Source organism: Molossus molossus, unplaced genomic scaffold, assembly GCF_014108415.1.
Source record: "Molossus molossus isolate mMolMol1 unplaced genomic scaffold, mMolMol1.p scaffold_m16_p_17, whole genome shotgun sequence".
Lineage (NCBI taxonomy): Eukaryota > Metazoa > Chordata > Mammalia > Chiroptera > Molossidae > Molossus > Molossus molossus.
Genome location: NW_023425352.1, coordinates 68,823,770 through 68,843,922, shown reverse-complemented (window position 1 = coordinate 68,843,922; position 20,153 = coordinate 68,823,770). Strand labels below are relative to the sequence as shown.

General features: G+C 49.4%; 1 protein-coding gene across 1 annotated transcript in view; it reads right to left on the bottom strand.

Annotated features, from left to right (window-relative positions):
- Positions 1-20,153, bottom strand: part of VSTM4 (V-set and transmembrane domain containing 4) — a 95,616-nt gene that overhangs the window by 74,799 nt on the left and 664 nt on the right. The window contains exon 2 of the mRNA XM_036265752.1: positions 13,627-14,025. Within this exon, the coding sequence (XP_036121645.1) occupies positions 13,627-14,025 (399 nt within the window). The remainder of the gene's footprint in view (positions 1-13,626; positions 14,026-20,153) is intronic.

Here is a 20,153-nt window from a genome sequence, read left to right as displayed (position 1 = left end):
GTGTCCATGATCACTGAGCTGTGGCACCCCAGTAACATTCGTGCATTTAATTTATTCAACAGCCTGGCAAGTGTGCGTCCCCGGCAATGCCCTGAGCAGCTGGTGGGCTCACTGACATTCTCCTCTCTCCCCTCCTCGGAGAGATGGTGACCTTTCGTAAACGCTCATGCACAGGTCACACAGGACTCCAGTAAGGAGAGTGAGGCCTCCTGGAAAATGCGAAGTGCCAAGTGGCTGGAGCATGTGAGCTTCTTGAGTGTTTTTTTTTCTTTAAAGTAGCAGAGTAGGTTTTTAAACTATATGCTATAGGCCCGGCCAGTGTGGCTCAGTGGCTGAGCATCGACCCTGCATCAACAGGTCACAGGTTTAATTCCTGGTCAGGGCACACGCCCAGGTTGTGGGCCTGATCCCCAGTGGGTGGTGCAGTCGATGTTCTCTCTCGTCGATGTTTCTGTCTTTCTCTTTCCCTCTCCCGTCCTCTCTTTCTAAAATCAATAAAGAAAAATATTTTTAAAATAAACTATAGGCTATAATACTTTTCATCTATGACAGGTTTCTAGAATGGATTTTCTTCATTATTAATGTTTTGTCTTTTTAGAGCAGTTTTCGGTTCTGAGCAAAGCTGAGGAGAAGAAACAGAGATTTTTTTTTTTTATCCTCATTCGAGGACAATTTTTTCCATTTTTTGTACAGACAGAGTGGGAGGGAGAGAGAGGAAGAGAGAGAGAGGGAAACATCGATGTGAAAGGGACACATCCAGTGGCTGCCACCCGCACGACCAACCAGGGCCGGGGACAAACTGCAACCGAGGTACATGCCCTTAGCGGGAACCGAACCCGGGTCTCTCCGGACCACAGGCAGACGCTCTAACCGCTGAGCCAAACCGGCCAGGGCAAGAAACAGAGATTTCCCATGCACCCCACACACATCAGCCTCCCCCATGATCAGCACCCCCGCAGAGCAGCACAGCTGTAGTCAGTGACCCTACACACCACATCATGACCACCCAGGGCCATAGCTCACATCAGTTCACTCTTCGTGTTGCACAGTCTGCGGGTTTGGACAAATGTATGATGAATGACCTGCATCCATCATTGTAGTGTCAAACAGAGTGTCTCACTGCTGTAAAGATCATCTGTACCCCCCACTCCTCCTCCCTCCTGGCAACTAACAGCCATCCTCATTCTCCAGAGTGCTGCCACAGAGCTGGATCACACGGCACGTGGCTTTTCCAGAGGGGCCCCTCTCCCTTAGCAATATTCAGTTAGGTTTCCTCCATGTCTTTTCATGGATCAACAGCTCATTTCTTTATAATATAATTTTTAATATGTTTTTATTGATTTTGTTTAAAGAGAGAGGAATAGAGAAGGAGAGAGAGAGAAACATCGATGTGAGACAGAAGCATCCATCAGCTGCCTCCTGCACGCCCCCCACTGGGGATCAGGCCCACAACCTGGGCATGTGCCCTGACTGGGAATCACACTGGTGACCTTCTGGTGCTAGGTCAATGCTCAACCAACTGAACCACACTGGTCAGGGCTAGAATAGATTTTTTTTTTATTTGGTACAGGCCCCTAGTGGGAACCAAACTCGGGACTCTCTAGTCCGTAAGCCGGCGCTCCAACCACTGAGCCAAACTGGCCAGGGCTAGAATAGATTTTTAAATAAGGGTTTCAAGAAATTTAAAAAGGAAAAGGTCTATTACTAAGAGACACTGTCAAGGCCATCCCAATTGCCTTTCTGATACATTTACTGGTGGGGGTCATGAAAAAGTCTTGGATGCCTCAAAGCTGGCTTTTTCGTAAAGTAACTGACATCTCCGACAGCAGCCACGTGGGCTGGATAGAAAAATGTGGCCAAGATAAGGACTCAAGTGCAAAGGTAAAATTCCTAGCACTTCAACAAGAAGAGTATGAGTAGGCGACTCATGACTTCTAACGTACCGGCAGAGGAACCGGGGAGAACTAGTAATGAGATAGACATTGCAGATGTCATTGAGAAGCAACTGGGAGAGGCTGTAAGCAGGATAGCTCATTACGTGGCCAAGTAAAAATCAACACCTTTACTAGGAACCAGGAATAACCAATTTAAAAGAGGTGTGTGTACGTGTGCCTGTGTGTGTGTGTGTGTGAGCGCATGAAGAGATAGATCCCAATTACAAGGATAAAATACCTAGAAATAAATACAATAAAAATGTTTAAGACTTATGTAAAGAAATCTTTACTTAAGATAAAAAAACAAAACAAAAAAAAAACCCTGAATGCATTAAGGAACACAACAGGTCTCTGGACAGTAACATTTAAAATCATAAAGATGTATAAGATATATATATACCTGCCCAAGGTAATTATAAGTCAATGAAATCCCAATAAAATCAAACCCTAACATAATTTTAACAAAACTAGGTAAGATCACCTGGAGGAAAAGGAAAAATTAAATGTATAAGAACAGACAAGAGCCCTGGCCGGTTTGGCTCAGCGGTTGGAGCATCAACCTGTGGACCGGAGAGTGCCGGGTTCGGTTCCCGCTAAGGGCACGTACCTCGGTTGCAGTTTGTCCCCGGCCCTGGTTGGGTTGTGCAGGAGGCAGCCACTCGATGTGTCCCTTTCACATCGATGTTTCTCTCTCTTTCTCTCTCCCTCTCTCCCTCCCACTCTATCTGAAGCTAAATGCAAAAATGTCCTCAGGTGAGGATAAAAAACAAAACAAAACAGGCAAGACATTTATTTAAAGAATAATAATGAGGGAGACTGAAAATGGCGGTGCAGTGAATGGAAGTTACACAGACCATCTCCCAGGACCAAACTGGAATTACAGTGGAAATAAAGACAAATTGTCAGGAAAGGGCAACCGAAAGGCAGCTGGGAGGACCACGTAACCAGGGACACTGACTCAATCCTGGTAGGCTTGTGAAGAGGTGAGAGGGGGCTGGGACTCCACAGTCCGCAGCAGACTGGGCTGGGACCTGTGGCCTCGGCTGGGAGCTGCGCCCTCAGCTAAGAGCTGCGCCCACGGCTGGGAGCTGCGGTGGCCTCAGCCTCGGCCTGGCGCGACGACCTTAGCTGGGAGCAGCGCCCACAGGTTACACTCCCAAGTGGCTCCACAGCGCAGAGCCGGGACAGAGGCTAAAATAGCAGCAGCCACTCACCTTGGGCTCCAGCAGAGGGAGGGCAGACTGGACTGGAACTGTGTGGGGACACTCGGGATTTGGAGGGTGCTCAGAGCTTTTGCTGAGTTGCAGCCACGCAGGACTGTGGTCATCTTACTCCTTCCCAGGGCCCTGGGGAGAGGCTGCCCCTCCCCCAGAGATTCTACCCACCTGGTGGCCATTGAAATGCTAATTGAGGCCCATTACCAACCAGCATCTGCCCCACCCTCAGGAAATACTCTTACACTGAGCACCTCAGGGAGTTTTTCAGTCAACTCAGAAACCAAGGTTCTTCAGGTGACCTCTACTAATAGCCTCCAGGCAAAAAGCTAGAGGATAACTATCATTCCCTGGGCTAGCAACTCTAACCAGGAAAGTAAGACTTGACAGTGATGATTAACTTGGGTCCTCCCTGCCTCATCCAAACCCAGGAGAGGGAGTCACAAACAGCAGAACACCAACAGCCAAGGAAAAATTTGGCAGGCTCCAAAGCCCACTGTGATAGCCAAAATGGTGAAACACAAAAACAAAAGCCAAATGAAAGAACAAGAAACCTCTACCGAAGATGAGATAAATGAGGTGCAGTTAAGAAGGTTAACAGAACTAGAATTCAGAGCCATGATCTTGAGGAATCTCAAGAGCATGTGTAAGGACATGAGCACCATGAGTAAAAACATAGAAATGTTGAAAAATCAACCAGTTGGAAATTAAAAACCACCAAGAAGAAATGAAGAATGACATATCAGAAATAAAGAACACATTGGAAAGTCTAAATAGCTGAGCAGAGGAAGCTGAGGACCTGATCAGTGAATTAGAAGATAGGGTAGAAAAAAATCAACCAATCAGAAAAACAAAAGGAAAAAATAATTAAAAAACAGGAAGACAGCTTAAGAGAACTGTGGGACAACTGAAAACATAATAACATTAGCATCATAGGAGTCCCCAAAGAAGAAGAAAATGAGCAAGGGTTAGAGAATATATTTCAGGAAACAGTGACAGAAAACTTCCCTAATTTGGTGAAGGAAGAAGGCATTCAAGTTCAAGAAGCATAGAGAGCCCCAAGTAAGAAGAACCCAAACAGGCCCACATCAAGAAACACACTAATCAAACTGCAAAAAATTCAAGACAAAGAGAGAATCCTAAAAGCAGCAAAAGATAAGCAACAGGTTACTTACAAAGGAAACCCCATAAGGCTCTCAGCTGACTTTTCAACAGAAACACTACAGGCCAGAAGGGAATGGCATGAGGTAATCAAGGACATGAAAAACAAGAATCTGAATCCAAGACTACTCTACCCAGCAAGGCTATCATTCAAAATAGAAGGTCAAATAAAGAGCTTCCCAGACAAAAAAAAGGCTAAGGGAATACATTAGCACCAAACCAGCACTGCAAATAATGTTAAAAGACCTGCTGTAATTAGCAGGAGATATAGGAAGAAAAATATAACCACACTAAACAAAAATGGCAATAAATAAGTACATATCAATAATCACCTTAAATGTAAATGGATTGACTGCTCCCATAAAAAGATAGAGTAGCTGATTGGATAAGAAAGCTACTCTATATGCTGTTTACAAGAGACCCACCTCACAACAAAAGACTCACATAGGTTGAAAGTGAAGGGATGGAATAAATCTTCCAAGCAAACGGAAAGGACAAAAAAGCTGGGGTAGCAATACTCATATCTGATAAAATAGATTTTAAAATGAAGGCCATAACTAGAGACAAAGAAGGACACTATATAATATTGAAAGGATTATCCAAGAGGAAGATATAACCTTGTAAACATATATGCACCCAATATAGGAGCACCAAAATATATTAAAAATATTCTGGAGGACTTCAAAGGAGAAATTGATAGCAATACAATCATAGCAGGGGACTTCAACACCCCGCTGACATCATTGGATAGATCCTCTAGACAAAAAAATTAGCAAAGAAACAGAGACGATAAATGAAACACTAGACCAAATGGATTTAATAAATATCTACAGAGAATTACACCCCAAAATTACAGAATTCACATTCTTCTCAAGTGCACATGGGATATTCTCAAAGACAGACCACATGTTAGAACACAAAGCAAGTCTCTACAAGTTCAAGAAGATTGAAATCATATCAAGCATCTTCTCAGATCACAATGGCATGAAACTAGAAATCAATTGCAACAAGAACATGCAAAGACATTTGAACACATGGAAGCTAAATAGCATGTTATTAAACAATGAATGAGTTACCGAGGAGATCAAGGAAGAAATTAAAAATTTCTTGGAAACCAATGAAAATGAACACACAACAACACAAAATCTATGGGATGCAGTGAAAGCAGTTCTGAGAGGGAAGTCCATAGCACTACAGGCCTACCTCAAGAAACAAGAAAAATCTCTAATAGACTATCTAACCTCACAACTTAAAGAACTAGAAAGCAAACAAAAAGAAAACCCCAGAGCAAGTAGAAGGAAGGAAATAGTAAATATCAGAGCAGAAATAAATGACATAGAGTCCAAAAAAACAATTCAAAGGATCAATGAAACAAAGAGCTGGTTTTTTGAAAAGATAAACAAGATTGATGGACCCTTAGCTAGACTCACCAAGAAACAAAGAGAGAGAACCCAAATACACAAAATCAGAAATGAAAAAGGAGAAGTAACAACCAACACTACAGAAACACTAAAGATCGTTAACAACTACTATGAACAATTATATGGCAACAAATTCGACAATCTAAGCGAAATGGACAAATTTCTAGAAACACATAGTCTCCCAAAACTGGACCAGGAAGAGACATAAAACTTGAACAGACCAATAACAACAGAAGAAATTGAAGATGTAATTAAGACTCTCCCAGCAAACAAAAACCAGGGCCTGGATGGCTTCACAGGGGAGTATTATCGAACATTCAAAGAAGAACACCCATTCTCCTCAAACTATTTCAAAAAATTCAAGAAGAAGGAAGACTTCTGAACTCATTTTATGAAGCCCGCGTAATTCTAATTCCAAAACCAGAAAAAGACACTACAAAGAAAGAAAACTACAGCCAATATCCCTGATGAACATAGATGCCAAAATCCTGAACAAAACACTAGCAAATCGGATCCAGCAATACACCAAAAAAATTATTCACTATGACCAAGTGGGATTCATCCCAGGGATGCAAGGCTGGTACAATATTTGCAAATCAATTAACGTGATACACCACATAAGTAAAATGAAGAACAAAAACCACATGATCATATCAATAGATGCTGAAAAAGCCTTTGACAAAATCCAGCATCCATTTCTGATAAAAATGCTCAGCAAATGTGGGAATATAGGGATCATATCTTGACATAATAAAGGCCATTAATGAGAGACCTACAGCCAACATCATACTCAATGGGCAAAAACTAAAAGCATTTCCCTTAAGAACAGGAACAAGGCAAGGATGCCCACTTTTGCCACTCTTATTTAACATAGTACTGAAAGTCTTAGCCACAGCAATCAGACAGGAAGAAAAAATAAAAGGGATCCAAATTGGAAAGGAGGAAGTGAAACTGTCATTAATCACAGATGACATGATACTACAAAGAGAAAACCCCAAAGACTCCATCAAAAATTTACTAGACTTAATAAATGAATTTGGCAAAGTAGCAGGATACAAAATCAACGTCAAGAAATCGATTGCATTCTTATACACCAATGATGAACTCACAGAAAGAGAAACTAAGAAAACAATCCCATTTACCATTGCGGCAAAAAAATTAAGATACCTAGGAATAAACTTAACCAAAGAAATAAAGGACCTATTCACAGAAAACTACAGGTCATTGAAAAAGGAAATAGAGGAAGATATAAAATAGCGGAAGCACATACCTTGTTCATGGATTGGAAGAATTAATATCATTAAAATGTCCAACTACCCAAAGCGATCTATAGATTCAATGCAGTCCCCATCAAAATACCAATGACATACTTCACAGAATTAGAACAAATACCTCAAAAGCTCATATGGTACCAAAAAAGACCTCAAATAGCCACAGCAATCTTCAAAAAGAAGAACAAAGTTGGAGGGATCACATTACCAGATTTCAGCTTATACTACAAAGCCACTGTAATCAAAAAGCCTGGTACTGGCACAAGAACAGACATATAGACCAGTGGAACAGAACAGAGAACCCAGAAATGGACCCAAGACAATATGCTCAATTAATATTTGACAAAGGTGGCAAGAGCATACAGTGGAGTAAGGACAGCCTCTTTAATAAATGGTGTTGGGAAAATTGGACAGCTACATACAAAAAAAATGAAACTAGATCATCAACTTACACCCTATACAAGAATAAACTCAAAATGGATAAAAGACTTAAATGTGACTCATGAATCCATAAAAATCCTAGAAGAAACTGTAGGCAACAAAATTTCAGACATCATATGCAGCAGAATTTTCACTGATACATCACCTAAGGCAACAGAAACAAAGGAGAAAATGAATACATGGGACTACATCAAACTCAAAAGCTTCTGCTCAGCAAAAGATACAATCATCAAAACGGAAAGACTACCCACTGTATGGGAGAGCATAATTGCCAATGATACATCAGATAAGGGGTTAATTTCCAATATATAGAGATTGCTCATGCAACTCAACAAAAGGAAGACAAAGAACCCAATTAAAAAATGAGCAGAGGAACTAAATAGACACCTCTCCAAACAGGACATACAAATGGCTAAGAGACATATGAAGAAATGCTCAACATCACTAATCATCAGAGAGATGCAAATTAAAATAATGAGGTATCACCTCACACCTGTCAGAATGGCCGTCATCAACAAATCATCAAAAACAAATGTTGGTGAGGGTGTGGAGAAAAGGGGACTCTAGTGCACTGCTGGTGGGAATGCAGACTGGTGCAGCCACTATGGAAAACAATATGCTGTTACCTCAAAAAATTAAAAATCGAACTTCCATTTGACCTAGTGATCCCACTTCTAGGAATATACTCTAAGAAGCCTGAAACACCAATCAGAAAGAATATGTGTACCCCATTGTTCATAGCAGCACTATTTACAATAGCTAAGATCTGGAAACAGCCCAAGTGTCCATCAGTAGACGAATGGATAGAAAAGCAGTGGTACATATACACAATGGAGTACTATGCAGCTGTAAGAAAGAAAGATCTCTTATCCTTTGAGACTACATGGAGGGACCTGGAAAGTATTATCCTAAGCGAAACAACCCAAACAGAGAAAGACAAGTATCATATGATCTCACTTATTTGTGGAATATAATGAACATAACAGTCTGAGGAATGGGATAGTCCCAGAGACGTGGAAGTGGGGTACAGACTGACAATCCCCAGAAGAGGGGGTGGTGGGGGAGGGATAAACCACAGAACTTATATGCATGTATGCATGAACAATGGACATGGACAACAAAGCTAGGGACAGGGCAGGGAGGGAGGGGGAGGGGAAAATCAATGGGGGGGGCGGAGAAAAATCTGTAACAAAAATAAATAAATTAACTTAAATAAATAAATAAAGAATAATAAGGAGACTTGCCCTACTCTATAATAATTGAAATAGTGCTACATTGGTGTGGTAGAGTTTACAGAAAATGTAGGAATTTAGGTTATAAAATATGCAGCATTTCAAGACAGGGAGATTTTATCTGAGCAACAGATAATGTGCGCACAACAGACCACCATCTGGAAACTAAGTCAGCCACTCCACGCCTTATAAAAAAATGGACTCCAAACAGATAAAGCAGCAAGACTTCCTTTTAATCCTTTAAAAACATTAAAGAAAAATATGGAAAGCACTTTTATAAGCTTGAAGTGGGAAATACCTTCCTAGATAAGCTATAAAACCAAGGTACCATGTGCAATTTGTTGAAAATAAAGTATATCACAATAAAAAATAAATAAATAAAAAAACTGGAAAAAAGGAATACCATAAAGGAAAAAGTGGTAAATTTGACCGTGTAAATATCCTGAAAATGTAAATTGTCTATATGGCAGAAAATAAATAAAGTGTAAAGACAAGGAACACATAGGAGGAAAATTCTCAACTGTGTGTAACAGCTAACAAGCTAATGATCAGAAAAAGGTACACGTCTAAAGACTACAACCAATTGAAAAATGAGCAAAGGTTATAGACAGGCAACTGACAAGAAAATTTTAAGCAGTCAACAAACATATGAAGAGATGTACAACTTCACTACTAATTCAATACAACAATTTAAATTAAATTGTTTTTGTATTGAATATAATTGAAATTAAAACAACAATAAAATAGTATTTTCCCATCACTGAGATAAATAATGAAAAAGATTAATAATATCCATTGTTAATGAAGCTTCAGGGAAACAGATACTACATGCAATGATGGTCAGAGTATAAATCTGTGAAGTCTTTTAGGAGAACATCTTGCATTGTTTATTAAAAATTTAAATATGCATAGCCTTAGGCCAAGCAATTCTCTTTCCAGAAATCTAAGCAATAGAAATGCTTGGAAATGTGTACACGGATATTCACTGAAGCACTGCTTGTGTTAATGAAATATTGGAAGTTTCCTAAGTTTTGATCCCTGAGGAATGAGGGACGCGGTTTGGTATTGTCTCGCTATGTAATATCAATTACAAAAAGTACATATAATATCATCAACAGTACTTATAAAGCATACAGTGTAGTGTTGTTAAAATGTATGTGTGTGGGTGTGCATGCATGCCAACCGGAGAGGGTCTTGACGGATCTAAACCACACCACCCACAATGTCGACCTCCGGGGGTGGCAGGGGAGCAGGCTGCGCCGGGGGAGACTGACTCTAACACTTCGGTCCTGACACTGTTTGACTCCTTCACATACAACACTTTTCACACCATCCCTCTGCCACAGCAGCTAACGAAACCACTGGTGTGACTGCACCATGTTGCGTGAACAGCACTGAAAACAGAAGCCACACGATCCCGTCGGTGGAGAGGTCTCCGTGGGCTGGCTCACATGAAGATAGCCTCCCGGAGGAGGAAGGAGGGACGGAGAACCTTGACTAAGATGGACAACTGGAACAGGCCAAGGGAAAGAGGGGTGCGGTTTCCCAGAGAGGGTGACATTATTCACCAAGTCAAGAGCATTTCATTCATTCAAGTCCTTATTGAGTCAGCTGTGTCCCAGACCTTGTTCCCGGCATTCATAGTCATCATCATCATCATCACCCCAAAAAGTATGTATTATGCAAACCAATCCATAGGAAAAGCATTTTCAACACCAGCGGGAATACACAAGCATTAACTACTCTATAGGCCAATTCAACACTTTAAATTGTTTCAGTCTTTACATTGAGCTCACCGTTGGCCCCGGGAGTCTCACTCCCAGGGCTGATTCTAAGGACGGGGACATTCGTGAAGATTTACTGACAAGGAATTAGAACCACTTCAGTAACAGTAACGAGGCAGCTAAGTGGTGGTACATCCACGTCACGGAATATTATTCCACCACTAGAACTGTGCTGTGGAAGCATATGGAGCAACGTCGGAAAATGTGCACACTATTTAGCAATGTGAGACACGCCAGTCCCCAACCAGTATTTACAGTGTGGGTGGAATTAGGTTTTTAATTTTTATTTGCGTAAAAATGTCTGGCAGGGTTCACAGTGCAACGCTGGGCTGGGCCTGGTGGAGGCGCTGCACGCCGTTCCCGCTTTCCCATGCTTCCCCTTGGTGAGCCATGTTGCTCCTGCATCAGCACACAAGCGGTGTGTGGACACCGGGGTCGGTGACCAGAGCCAGCACTCCCGGACAGCGCTCTGTGCCGGGAACCATCCCTGAACCGCATGGGCAGTGAGTCAACCTCCGTGTCGAGAGTGGGAGGGACCTTGCGTCAGCCTTGCTGGAAGTGCACAGGGAAAGGGCAGCGATCCAGCTCAGGCGAGGGCAGAGGGCGAACAGGAGGGCAGAGGCGGTGGCCAGGGGCAGGGGGGGCTGGGCTGGAAAGCCTCCCGAGCACAGTGCCCACCGGCAATGGCTGGAGAAGCCTGTGGGAAGCGGGAGAGGAGAGGGAGCCTTCAGGAAACACAGGCCACGGCGCTCCGGGCCCAAAGGCACTCGATCCAGAAGGACCTCTGAGCGCTTCTATTTCATATTCCAACCCAGAGGTATCTGCCCACAGAACTTCCCATTGTGTTATTGTTTCGATCTTGTTTCCCACGTAACAACTACTGAGGTGCAGATTTAGGAAAACAAGGCCCCTGGAGAGGGGCCAGGCAAAGGGCCTGGGGAAGGGCACCCTAGGAGCTGGGGCCACCGGCCTGTCCCCACCTTGCCCAGGAAGGACAGGAGCCACGCCCCACACACCCCTGCAGCCTGGGCAGACCACTCCTAAACATGCCTGTCTGCTCTCAGGCCACTGACCTGGGGTTCCCTCTCCTTAATCCCTCCAAGAAGACCTCCGGAAGCCTAAGTGGACCATTCTAGAAGTATGGTCACTGCTTCCTAAGGTTTGTAACCTTCTCACCAGAAACCCAGGGCCAGCCCAGAGGCTGAGAAGGCGTGAGGACAGGCGCCTGGGGCGGACCAGACACCCGGGGAGGCCCAGCTGCTCGGGGGCGGACCAGACACCCCGGGAGGCCCAGCTGCCTGGGGAGCTTAGGGCCACAGCCAGGGACCAGCGGAAAGCGCGGGACAGTCCCAGGCAGGTGCCGAGGGAAGAGGAAGAGACCAGAGTGAGGGAAGGCGAGAGGAGGAGGGGCAGAGAAAGGGGAGGCACAGGGGATGGGAAGGGAAGCGTGAGAAGAGAAAGCCTTTTGAGAAGGGGAGGAAGACCAGGAAAGTGGGGGAGGGGTGGAGAGGGAGAAGGGAATGAAGGGGAGAGGAGGAGGAGGAGGGACGGCGGATTTCCAATTCCAGCGAAGGTTAGGAACTGCCTCAGGGGTTTGCTACAAGTACATACATCTGTTCAGGGAGAGCCCTCTCCCCTGAAGGTAGAGCCACGTGAATGACCAGACCCTGCTCTCCCTGGACGTCGGGAACCTGTGCGTCTGTCCCACCTGGCAGCGACCTTACTGCAAGAGACGGAGTGCCCAGCCACAGGACACGTGGCAGCAAAACAGAAAGGACACACACAGTCTGTTTCAGAGCCAAGGGACGGCCAGACCAGACCCCCCAGCCTCACTCATCCGAGGCGCTGCTCTGCTTTCTGTGCCAAAAGACACATTGATACTAACAGCTGACTATCCTCTTGAATTAATTTGCTTAAAAGGGAAAAGTGGACGACGTTTAGATAGTGTATCCTTCTGTGCCTCGGGTCACCGCAGTAAGCAGAATCCAAGGGCAGCGCTGGAGTGTTTGAAACTACCCTCGTCAATTATCGACATTAACATAGCCCTACTCACATAGGATAAAAATACCTTTCACAACTTTTAGTCCTTGAAAAAGGCTTATCAAAAAATCACTAATGCCTTTGCTATTATGGTGCATGTACACAATCGAATGAGGTTCTTTTTCGTGTTGAGGACTGTCCGCTCTACCCAATGACCCTCGCTCCTGTGCCAGACCGGACTCAAAGCCATGCAGAGTAATTTCAGCACCTAATAGCAACTCTTATTAAACCTGTGGGAGGTGTCTTTTTTTTTTTTTTATCCTCACCCGAGGACATTTTTCGATATTTTGTTCAGATAGAGTAGGAGGGAGAGAGAGAGAGAGAAACATCGATGTGAAAGGGACACATCGAGTGGTCGCCACCCACACGACCCAACCAGGGCCGGGGACAAACTGCAACCGAGGTACGTGCCCTTAGCGGGAACTGAACCCGGGTCTCTCCAGACCGCAGGCCAACGCTCTAACCACTCAGCCAAACCGGCCCGGGCGGAGGTGTCTTCTTGAACAGAACATCTGAGATAAAAAATGATAATCCTCAAACACGGTACTTGGTAGCTGAGATGTCCCAGGAGGTGGCCCACACCTCCTGTCCATCTGCAGGCGGGGAGCGCTACCTCTGGCCTCTGTCCATTTTTGGGTGGACTTCTTGGTGAGCTGTTACAGCCCGAGTCTTGGGTCAGTTCCTCTGGGCAACTGGTCAGAGCGACCAGCCTCCCTGCTCTGAGGCCTGGGACTGGATCAGGGCCTCCCAGCGGGGCCTCCTCCTGCTGGTGCCTGGCACCCACGGCCAAGCAGTCGAGCTGCCAGACCTGAGCCCCAGGCGAAGCGTCCGATCATCCCATCTTTCAAACCTGAAGGTTCTCCTGAGCGGGCCGGCCGGGCAGCATGGGGCCAGGCTCTCGCTCCCTGCTGTCCTTGCTTCCACATCTACAGCACATGACAGCCCAGCGTCCACAGAACGATCTACCCTCCCCCCATCGCCTGGCTCCCGTGGCCGTGGCCGTGGCCCTGAGAGGCTGAGATGATGTGTTCTAGCCCAGCAGACCCCCTGGAGGCCCTGCCTGGCCCACTGTCCGGAGGACCACTGACCTGCTCCCCAAGCCTCCCCCAAAAGAACGGACATGCTCACCTCTCATTTCTGTCTCCGAGGAGCCATTGGACCAGGCCGTCCACTTATTCTTGTGCTTGCTGATCTCCTGGACTTTGCAGACATAATGCCCTTGATCCGCCGGCCGGAGGGTGGAAATAGAGAGAGCGTAGAGCACCCCGCGCCTCTCCTCCAGGAGGCGCAGCCTGTGCCGGTAGGCGCTGCGGCTGAAGTTCCCGTAGTACTGCACCGCCCTGAGCTTGGTCATCTTCACCATCAGGGCCTCCGGGGCGCCGGGGCGCGCCAGGAACCAGCGCACGGCCAGCAAGCTGTCCTTCCGCCTCTTCTGGGAGACGTGGCAGAGCAGGGTGGCATTTTCCCCCTCCAGGTAGTCAACCACGGGCCCCGGGGACACGGTGACATTGAGAGCCCCACAGACCTCTGCAGAGACAAAAGGCAGACCGTGAGGAAGGCCACCGCACCTGACAGGTGCCCACAGGAGCCACGTGGACAGAGTGCCGGCTGCCCCACACCCTCCATGACCACTCTTTGCCCTCAGGATGGCCAATGAAGGCTCCCTTTTGGGGGGGCCTCCGTGGGAACCCACGTTCTCCTCTGTGAGACGACCCTGTCCACGTAGAAGGCCACTGACCCCCTGGTATTTTTAAACATTTTTTAAAATGAGTTGTTGATGTTTAAAATTTAGACTATTTCACATAAAATTTTGGATTGTTGGAATCTCCTAGAAATGTCCGGCCCTCCTCCCCAAGGCCTGCTGGGACCCGTCCCGCCACCTGCCTGAGCGGGCACAGCGTGGGCACCTGCCTGAGCGGGCACTGCGCGGGCACCTGCCTGAGCGGGCACTGCGCGGGCACCTGCCTGAGCGGGCACTGCGCGGGCACCTGCCTGAGCGGGCACTGCGCGGGCACCTGCCTGAGCGGACACTGCGCGGGCCAGGGGCTGCCTTCACGCACCTGCCCGTTTCAGCTGTTTGCACCGTGGCCAGGGCAGGTTATCGGCACTGGTCAGGCACGTGTTAACCGGGACCGGGAGCCAGACCCACAGGGCTCCTCAGTTTCCGGCTGTAAGTCTCTGGACTGCGCGCTGACGGGCAGGAATAAAGACCGAGCGAGCCCAGGGACAGGGAGGGGTGAGAGAAGCCCCCAGCGCCCATGAGAGGCTCCGGAGCTCCAGGCCCCGGCCACCACTTCTCGTCTTGGCTTCCTTAGCTGGACTCGCCCGAGAGCTGCCCTTCCGAATGGTGCAGGGCAGCCGAGCCGCCCGGGGCTCATGGGTGGCACCTCCCTCTGGCAGGCAGAACCCGGGACAGACAGGAGGCCCAGACCTCTGTGCAAGCAGACATCTGTCCTCTCATCTTGATCCTGCGAGCCCAGCGCACAGCTCCGGTGGCGCTATTCCCAGCCCACCCCACACGCAAGCAGGTGTGCCCAGGTCATCCCAAACCACACGTCCCCCAAATGTCCTCTGGCCACCTGAAGGGGCTTGAGGCCTGAGGTCAGAGTTCCCAGGAGCTCTAAACTCTGGTTAGTGCTGTAGGTAGGCAAGGAGGAAGGAAGACGAAGATCTGACATCTGACTCTGGGGATGCAAAGAGGCTGAGTCAACAAGGTGTGGCCCCTGTGTCCGGTGGCCTGGGGGAGGTGCCACATGAAACCTTCTTTGTAAATTTCAGCCAAGAAGCTCATCCTCTTGCATGGTTCCCTCTACTGATTTCACAGACTGAACGCTGGGGAGACATGACTTGTGGGTCAAGGTTCCTTCCTTTTCTCTCTCGTCTCCCAGGCCGAGAGCCAGGCCCACCGGGACCCTCCAGGGCCCTGCACTTAATCAGATTGTGGAGCACCTGCTGCTCCACAGGGACCATTCACAGGCTCAGGGATTGGGACACGGACACCTTCAGGGGTCGTTATTCAGCTTACCACACTAGGGCAGTCTTTTGTCACCTTAAAAAAATAGGTGGAAGTACATTCAGAAGAAAAGGTGGATGCCCGGCTGGACTCTAAGCAGCTTGCGGACAAGAACGAGGTCCTCTGTCGGCAGTGACCAAGGGCAGAGCCGGCCGGGGAGCTTCTGGAGGAATGCAGGCCAACAGGCTTCTCCGGAACAATCTCTAACAATCACTGTCCATATCAGTCACTGGCACAGGACAGAGGGGAGGAACCGGCCCCGTCGCCCGGCATCTCACCACCTGGCCTGCACCTCGCCTGGGTGCCACAGTAAACCGGCCCGAGAGCGCGCCCCTGACCACCAGGACCCTGTGGAAGGCCCCATGGTGGGAGTTCCCAGTGAGAGCCACGCAGCCAGAACCCAGGCTGACCCACTGCGGCAGCGCCCCGGGGCCCGGCAGACAGCAGCTGGCTTCCAGAACCGAAGCCCAGCTCCACCGCCCCCGAGGGCGGGCTCCCCACTGGCGGAGGGAGAGCTGGGGAAGGCAGGAAATTGAAACAATATGGGTGGGATGAGAGCGAGGCTGGGCCCCACAGCCCGGTCTCCTTCTATTAACACTGCATGAGGGAGGGGTTATTTATAGCGACCGAAACCCAGAGACCCTGCCAAGTGCCCCGGCCCCCACGGGAGGCCAGATTCCATCCCGGAGGCAGACGAGTGACCCTTCCACTTCCGCAGCTCAGCCCGTCAGCCGTTCCCACGGCCGGGACAGATGGAAGCCCCTTCCCCGGGCGAGGCCTCCCCCCTCTGCCGCGTGCCTCTGCCGTCGCCGTCGCCTACGTGGCCCCAGCACGATTCGCCCGCTGAAGTGCAAAGACCCCGCTTACGTGCTGAATTGAGTCCCCTCCAAAGTCATATATTGAACCCCCAACTCCCAGGACCTCAGAATGTGACTGCATTTGGAGATAAGGCCTTCAAAGAGGTGATTAAGTTAAAACGAGGCCACTGGGGTGGCCCCTAATCCAGCACGACTGGTGTCCTTATAGGGAGAGGACATCAGCACCCAGACGCACGGAGGGCCTGGCCCAGGAAGGCCCCCCAGGCTGCGCCTGCCAGCAGCCCGGACAGTCACCACTTTCAGTGGGAGATGTGGCTGGTGTGACAAACGGTGATGCTCACGGGCCCGTGGAGCCTCAGAGCTTTGCTCTCAGATTGGGGGCCCCCCATGCCTGTGATGAGCTTTCCCAGAAAGCCAGGGGCCCCCGGGTCACACCCTCCTCTAGGCACTGAGCTGCCTAACTCAGAGCAGGAAACACAGCTCACGCTCAGGCAGCTGAGGAGGCGCCACGCGGGAGGGGAGCAGATGCAGGTGGGGGAGCCGCAGCCTGGCCAAGCGAGCTGAGCGGCATGTCTGGTTACGCACTAGGAGAGCGTTGCACACAGCCACCCCCTCCGACCCCCCAGCATCAGGCCTCCTGGGGCTCAGCAGAGAACACAGCCATGGGGCTCAGGACAGCAAAGGCAGCACCAAAGTGTGGAGTCAGACGGTGTCCATGGGGGTCTGGGCCTCTCCCTTCTGGGTCCCAGGCTGAAGAACAGAGCGTACGCACCCTGCAGGGCACAGGGCAAGCCACGCGAGCCTTGGCCAAGCCAGCTTCGGGCCAGCGGCGAAGGGACGGGAGCAGGGCAGAGTCCCCCACTCCTGGCCTAGGAAGAAGACTGTCCGAGTCCGGCCCAGAGAACTAAATTGCTCTGTGACCCTGCACTGCAGGAAACCGAGGGGCAGGAAGAGCTCCCACGCCCTCCCTCCCCCCTGGGGAACCTCCTCACTCATGGTTCCCACTTCTCCCCGCTGATTTTGTTCACTGAATCACTCAGCACACACTCGCTGAGCAGCGGCCACGTGCTGGGCACCGTGTAAAGAAGACAACATTCCGGACTCCATGGGGCCTTCCAGCCAGTGGGAAGGCAGCTGGTCATCCAGAAAAAGACACTGGAATATGGAACAACAGCAGTGTCACAGCTACAGAGAAAAGTTCACAGGATCACAAATCAGGACAAGATCCTGATCTAGTCTACGGGTCAGGGAAGAGACTGGGGAGGTGATCATGAGCCAAAGGATGAGTTGGACTTAATGACACAAAATATGAGTCAGTTGAAGGAATCATTCCTGGGAGGGGTTCCACCTGTGCAAGGCTCCGAGGCCGCAGGCACCTGGTGGAAGTAGAGAGATCGGCGTCATCTGGTGAAGTCCACGGCCCGTGGTCCATGCATGTGGTCCCTGTCTGTGGCTGGATTTCAGGAGGGGACTTCCCACCGCAGTCAGGGCCTCCAAGGCCAGTTTTTAAAGGAGGAATATGACAACGTGGGCAGGAAAGACATTGACCCAAACAGAGGACAGGGTACTGCTGCAGGGAACCTTATTCCTTCAATAAGCACAGACTCTACTACTTGGGAGCCCTGGGTGCCCCACACGGCTGGACCCTGGGCTGCTCGGGGCCCTGGGCCTTCCCAGTGGCTTGGTGGGTCTGGGCAGAGAGCCAGGGGCTGGCTTTCAAAAGGCCAAGTTGGAAACCTGATTCTATGAGGAGTAAAGCCCTCATGACCTCTGTTTCTTCACTTGCAGATGGGAAGATAATTCCAATGGTAAAATAACTTTCTCGATAATAGTTGGCGCCCTGAGAACTGAGTAGGTGGGGACAGTTAATGTGACATGCACACTGGCTTCCCGGTGTGAGACCTGCATCACACAGGGCCCTCTGCTTGGAGGGCCTCTCACTTGGTCCGATCACTTCTGTCATGCTCTGGAAGTTTTAATCATTTTCGATAAGGGGCCCCACATTTTCATTCTGCACTGGATCCCACAAATGCCATACCTGGTTCTGCTGCGAGCACACATTGAATTCCTGTGCATGAGATGGACAGAATGAACTCCTCCTGTTCCCATTTAGACAATGTTTTCTAACAGCTCAGGACGTCAGTGTAGTCGAACAGCATGGCCTAGTCACCGGGGGAGGACCGGGGGAGGGGGCAGCCTCCAGAGGCAGGGCGCCGGCCTGGACGGGAGGCAGAGGCTGCACAGCCCGAGTCCCTCTGCCCACCTGGCCAGGGCGTGCTGTGGTCCTGTGCCCCCCTCATTTCAGGGAGCCAGGAGGCACATCCGTAAGGAATGCACTCTGTACCACCCAGCAGTGAAACCGCATTCCTACTAGATGTTAGTCTGGATCAATGACAGATCTCTGGAAGCTCAACGGCCTCGCTGGAAAACCCGTGGCGCTGGAGCCAGGGGTGAAGCCTACCAGCGGACGCCAGCTCCGGGCAGGACAGGCACCGGCCCTGACCAGTGGCCAAGGCAACATTTGCTGGGTGTGAACTTCATGCCAAGTACCGTTCTAAGCACTTTAGATGTATTTTCCCAGTGTATCCTTATATGCGTTTATCCCCATTTCACAGACAAGAGGACTGAGGCCCAGAGAGGCCCAGCCACTGACCCAAACTCACACAGAACATGGGAGAGCTGGAATTCGAACCCCGGCCCTCTGGCTCCAGAGCCAACTCTCAACCCCCACTCTGCACGACCGCTGGGCATCTACTGTTTCGCCCTTTGGTTTGCTTTTCTGTAAAACGAGAGGTGGGACCAGGTGACTGCTAAGGTCCCGCTCTGTCCCAGAAGAGAGAAGTAGCAGAGTTCACAGTTCAGAGCCCAGACTCCTGTATAAAGTGGCTCTGCCACGCTCTCCCTTGGGGATGGTGACAAGGAGTCAGGGGAGAAGCACTCAGAAGAGTGGGCAGAACATGGTGGAGGCGGCACAGGCAGAGCCTGTCTCCATTATCTTTGGCATGGCCTTGGGCACAGCCAGAGGGGACTCTAAAGATTGAATTCCAGCTGAGGTCTCAAGAAATATGACTGTCCTTGACCTCCAAACGCCTTTCTCTGGGAGTGCCCTCTCTGATGGTACCTAAGATTAGGAAGGTGGTCATGGAACCTGGGGGACAAAGACCCCTGTGCCCTCTTGCATCCCATTGGCTACTGGCCACTCCACACAGGCCACCATCCCAGTCAAACCTGCAGCCTCTGGTAGCCAAGGCAGTGACAACCCTGAAAGGGACATTTCCCACAGTGCTGATTTCAGGGTCCCGGGAAACCCACTGCTCTGGGAGCCAGGGACAATGGGCGAATGTCTCCCCTCCACGACAATCCAAGCCACGCCTCGGGTTCTGATCTGGGCTAGCTCAAAGGCCAGCGCCACCGCTGGGCAGCCGGGTCACCCCTGGAAAGTCTTTGAGCATCAGCCTTCTTGTTTGTGAAACAGTGGCAGCACAGCTCAGCCAGTCTGAGCACAGAGCCAGGCTTCCCAGGTTCAAATCCCAGCCCCACCACTTACAAGCCTCCTGACTTTAAGCAAGGCAGTTCATGGGCCCGGGCCTCGGTTTCCTCATCCGCAAACTGGGAACACGGACAGCACCTCCTCCGAGGTTACTGGCAAGTTCAGCTGAGTTAATGTTTGCACCTGGATATAGAAATACTTGCTCTCTTATTCCGTTGAAGTGTTGCTGTGATAACTGGGGTAAGTGCATCGGACCCTGGGAACCCAGCAGGCCGCAGGAGAGGACAGCCACTGCCACACTGAATCAGCTGTTCCGGCCAGCGCGGCCCTTCCA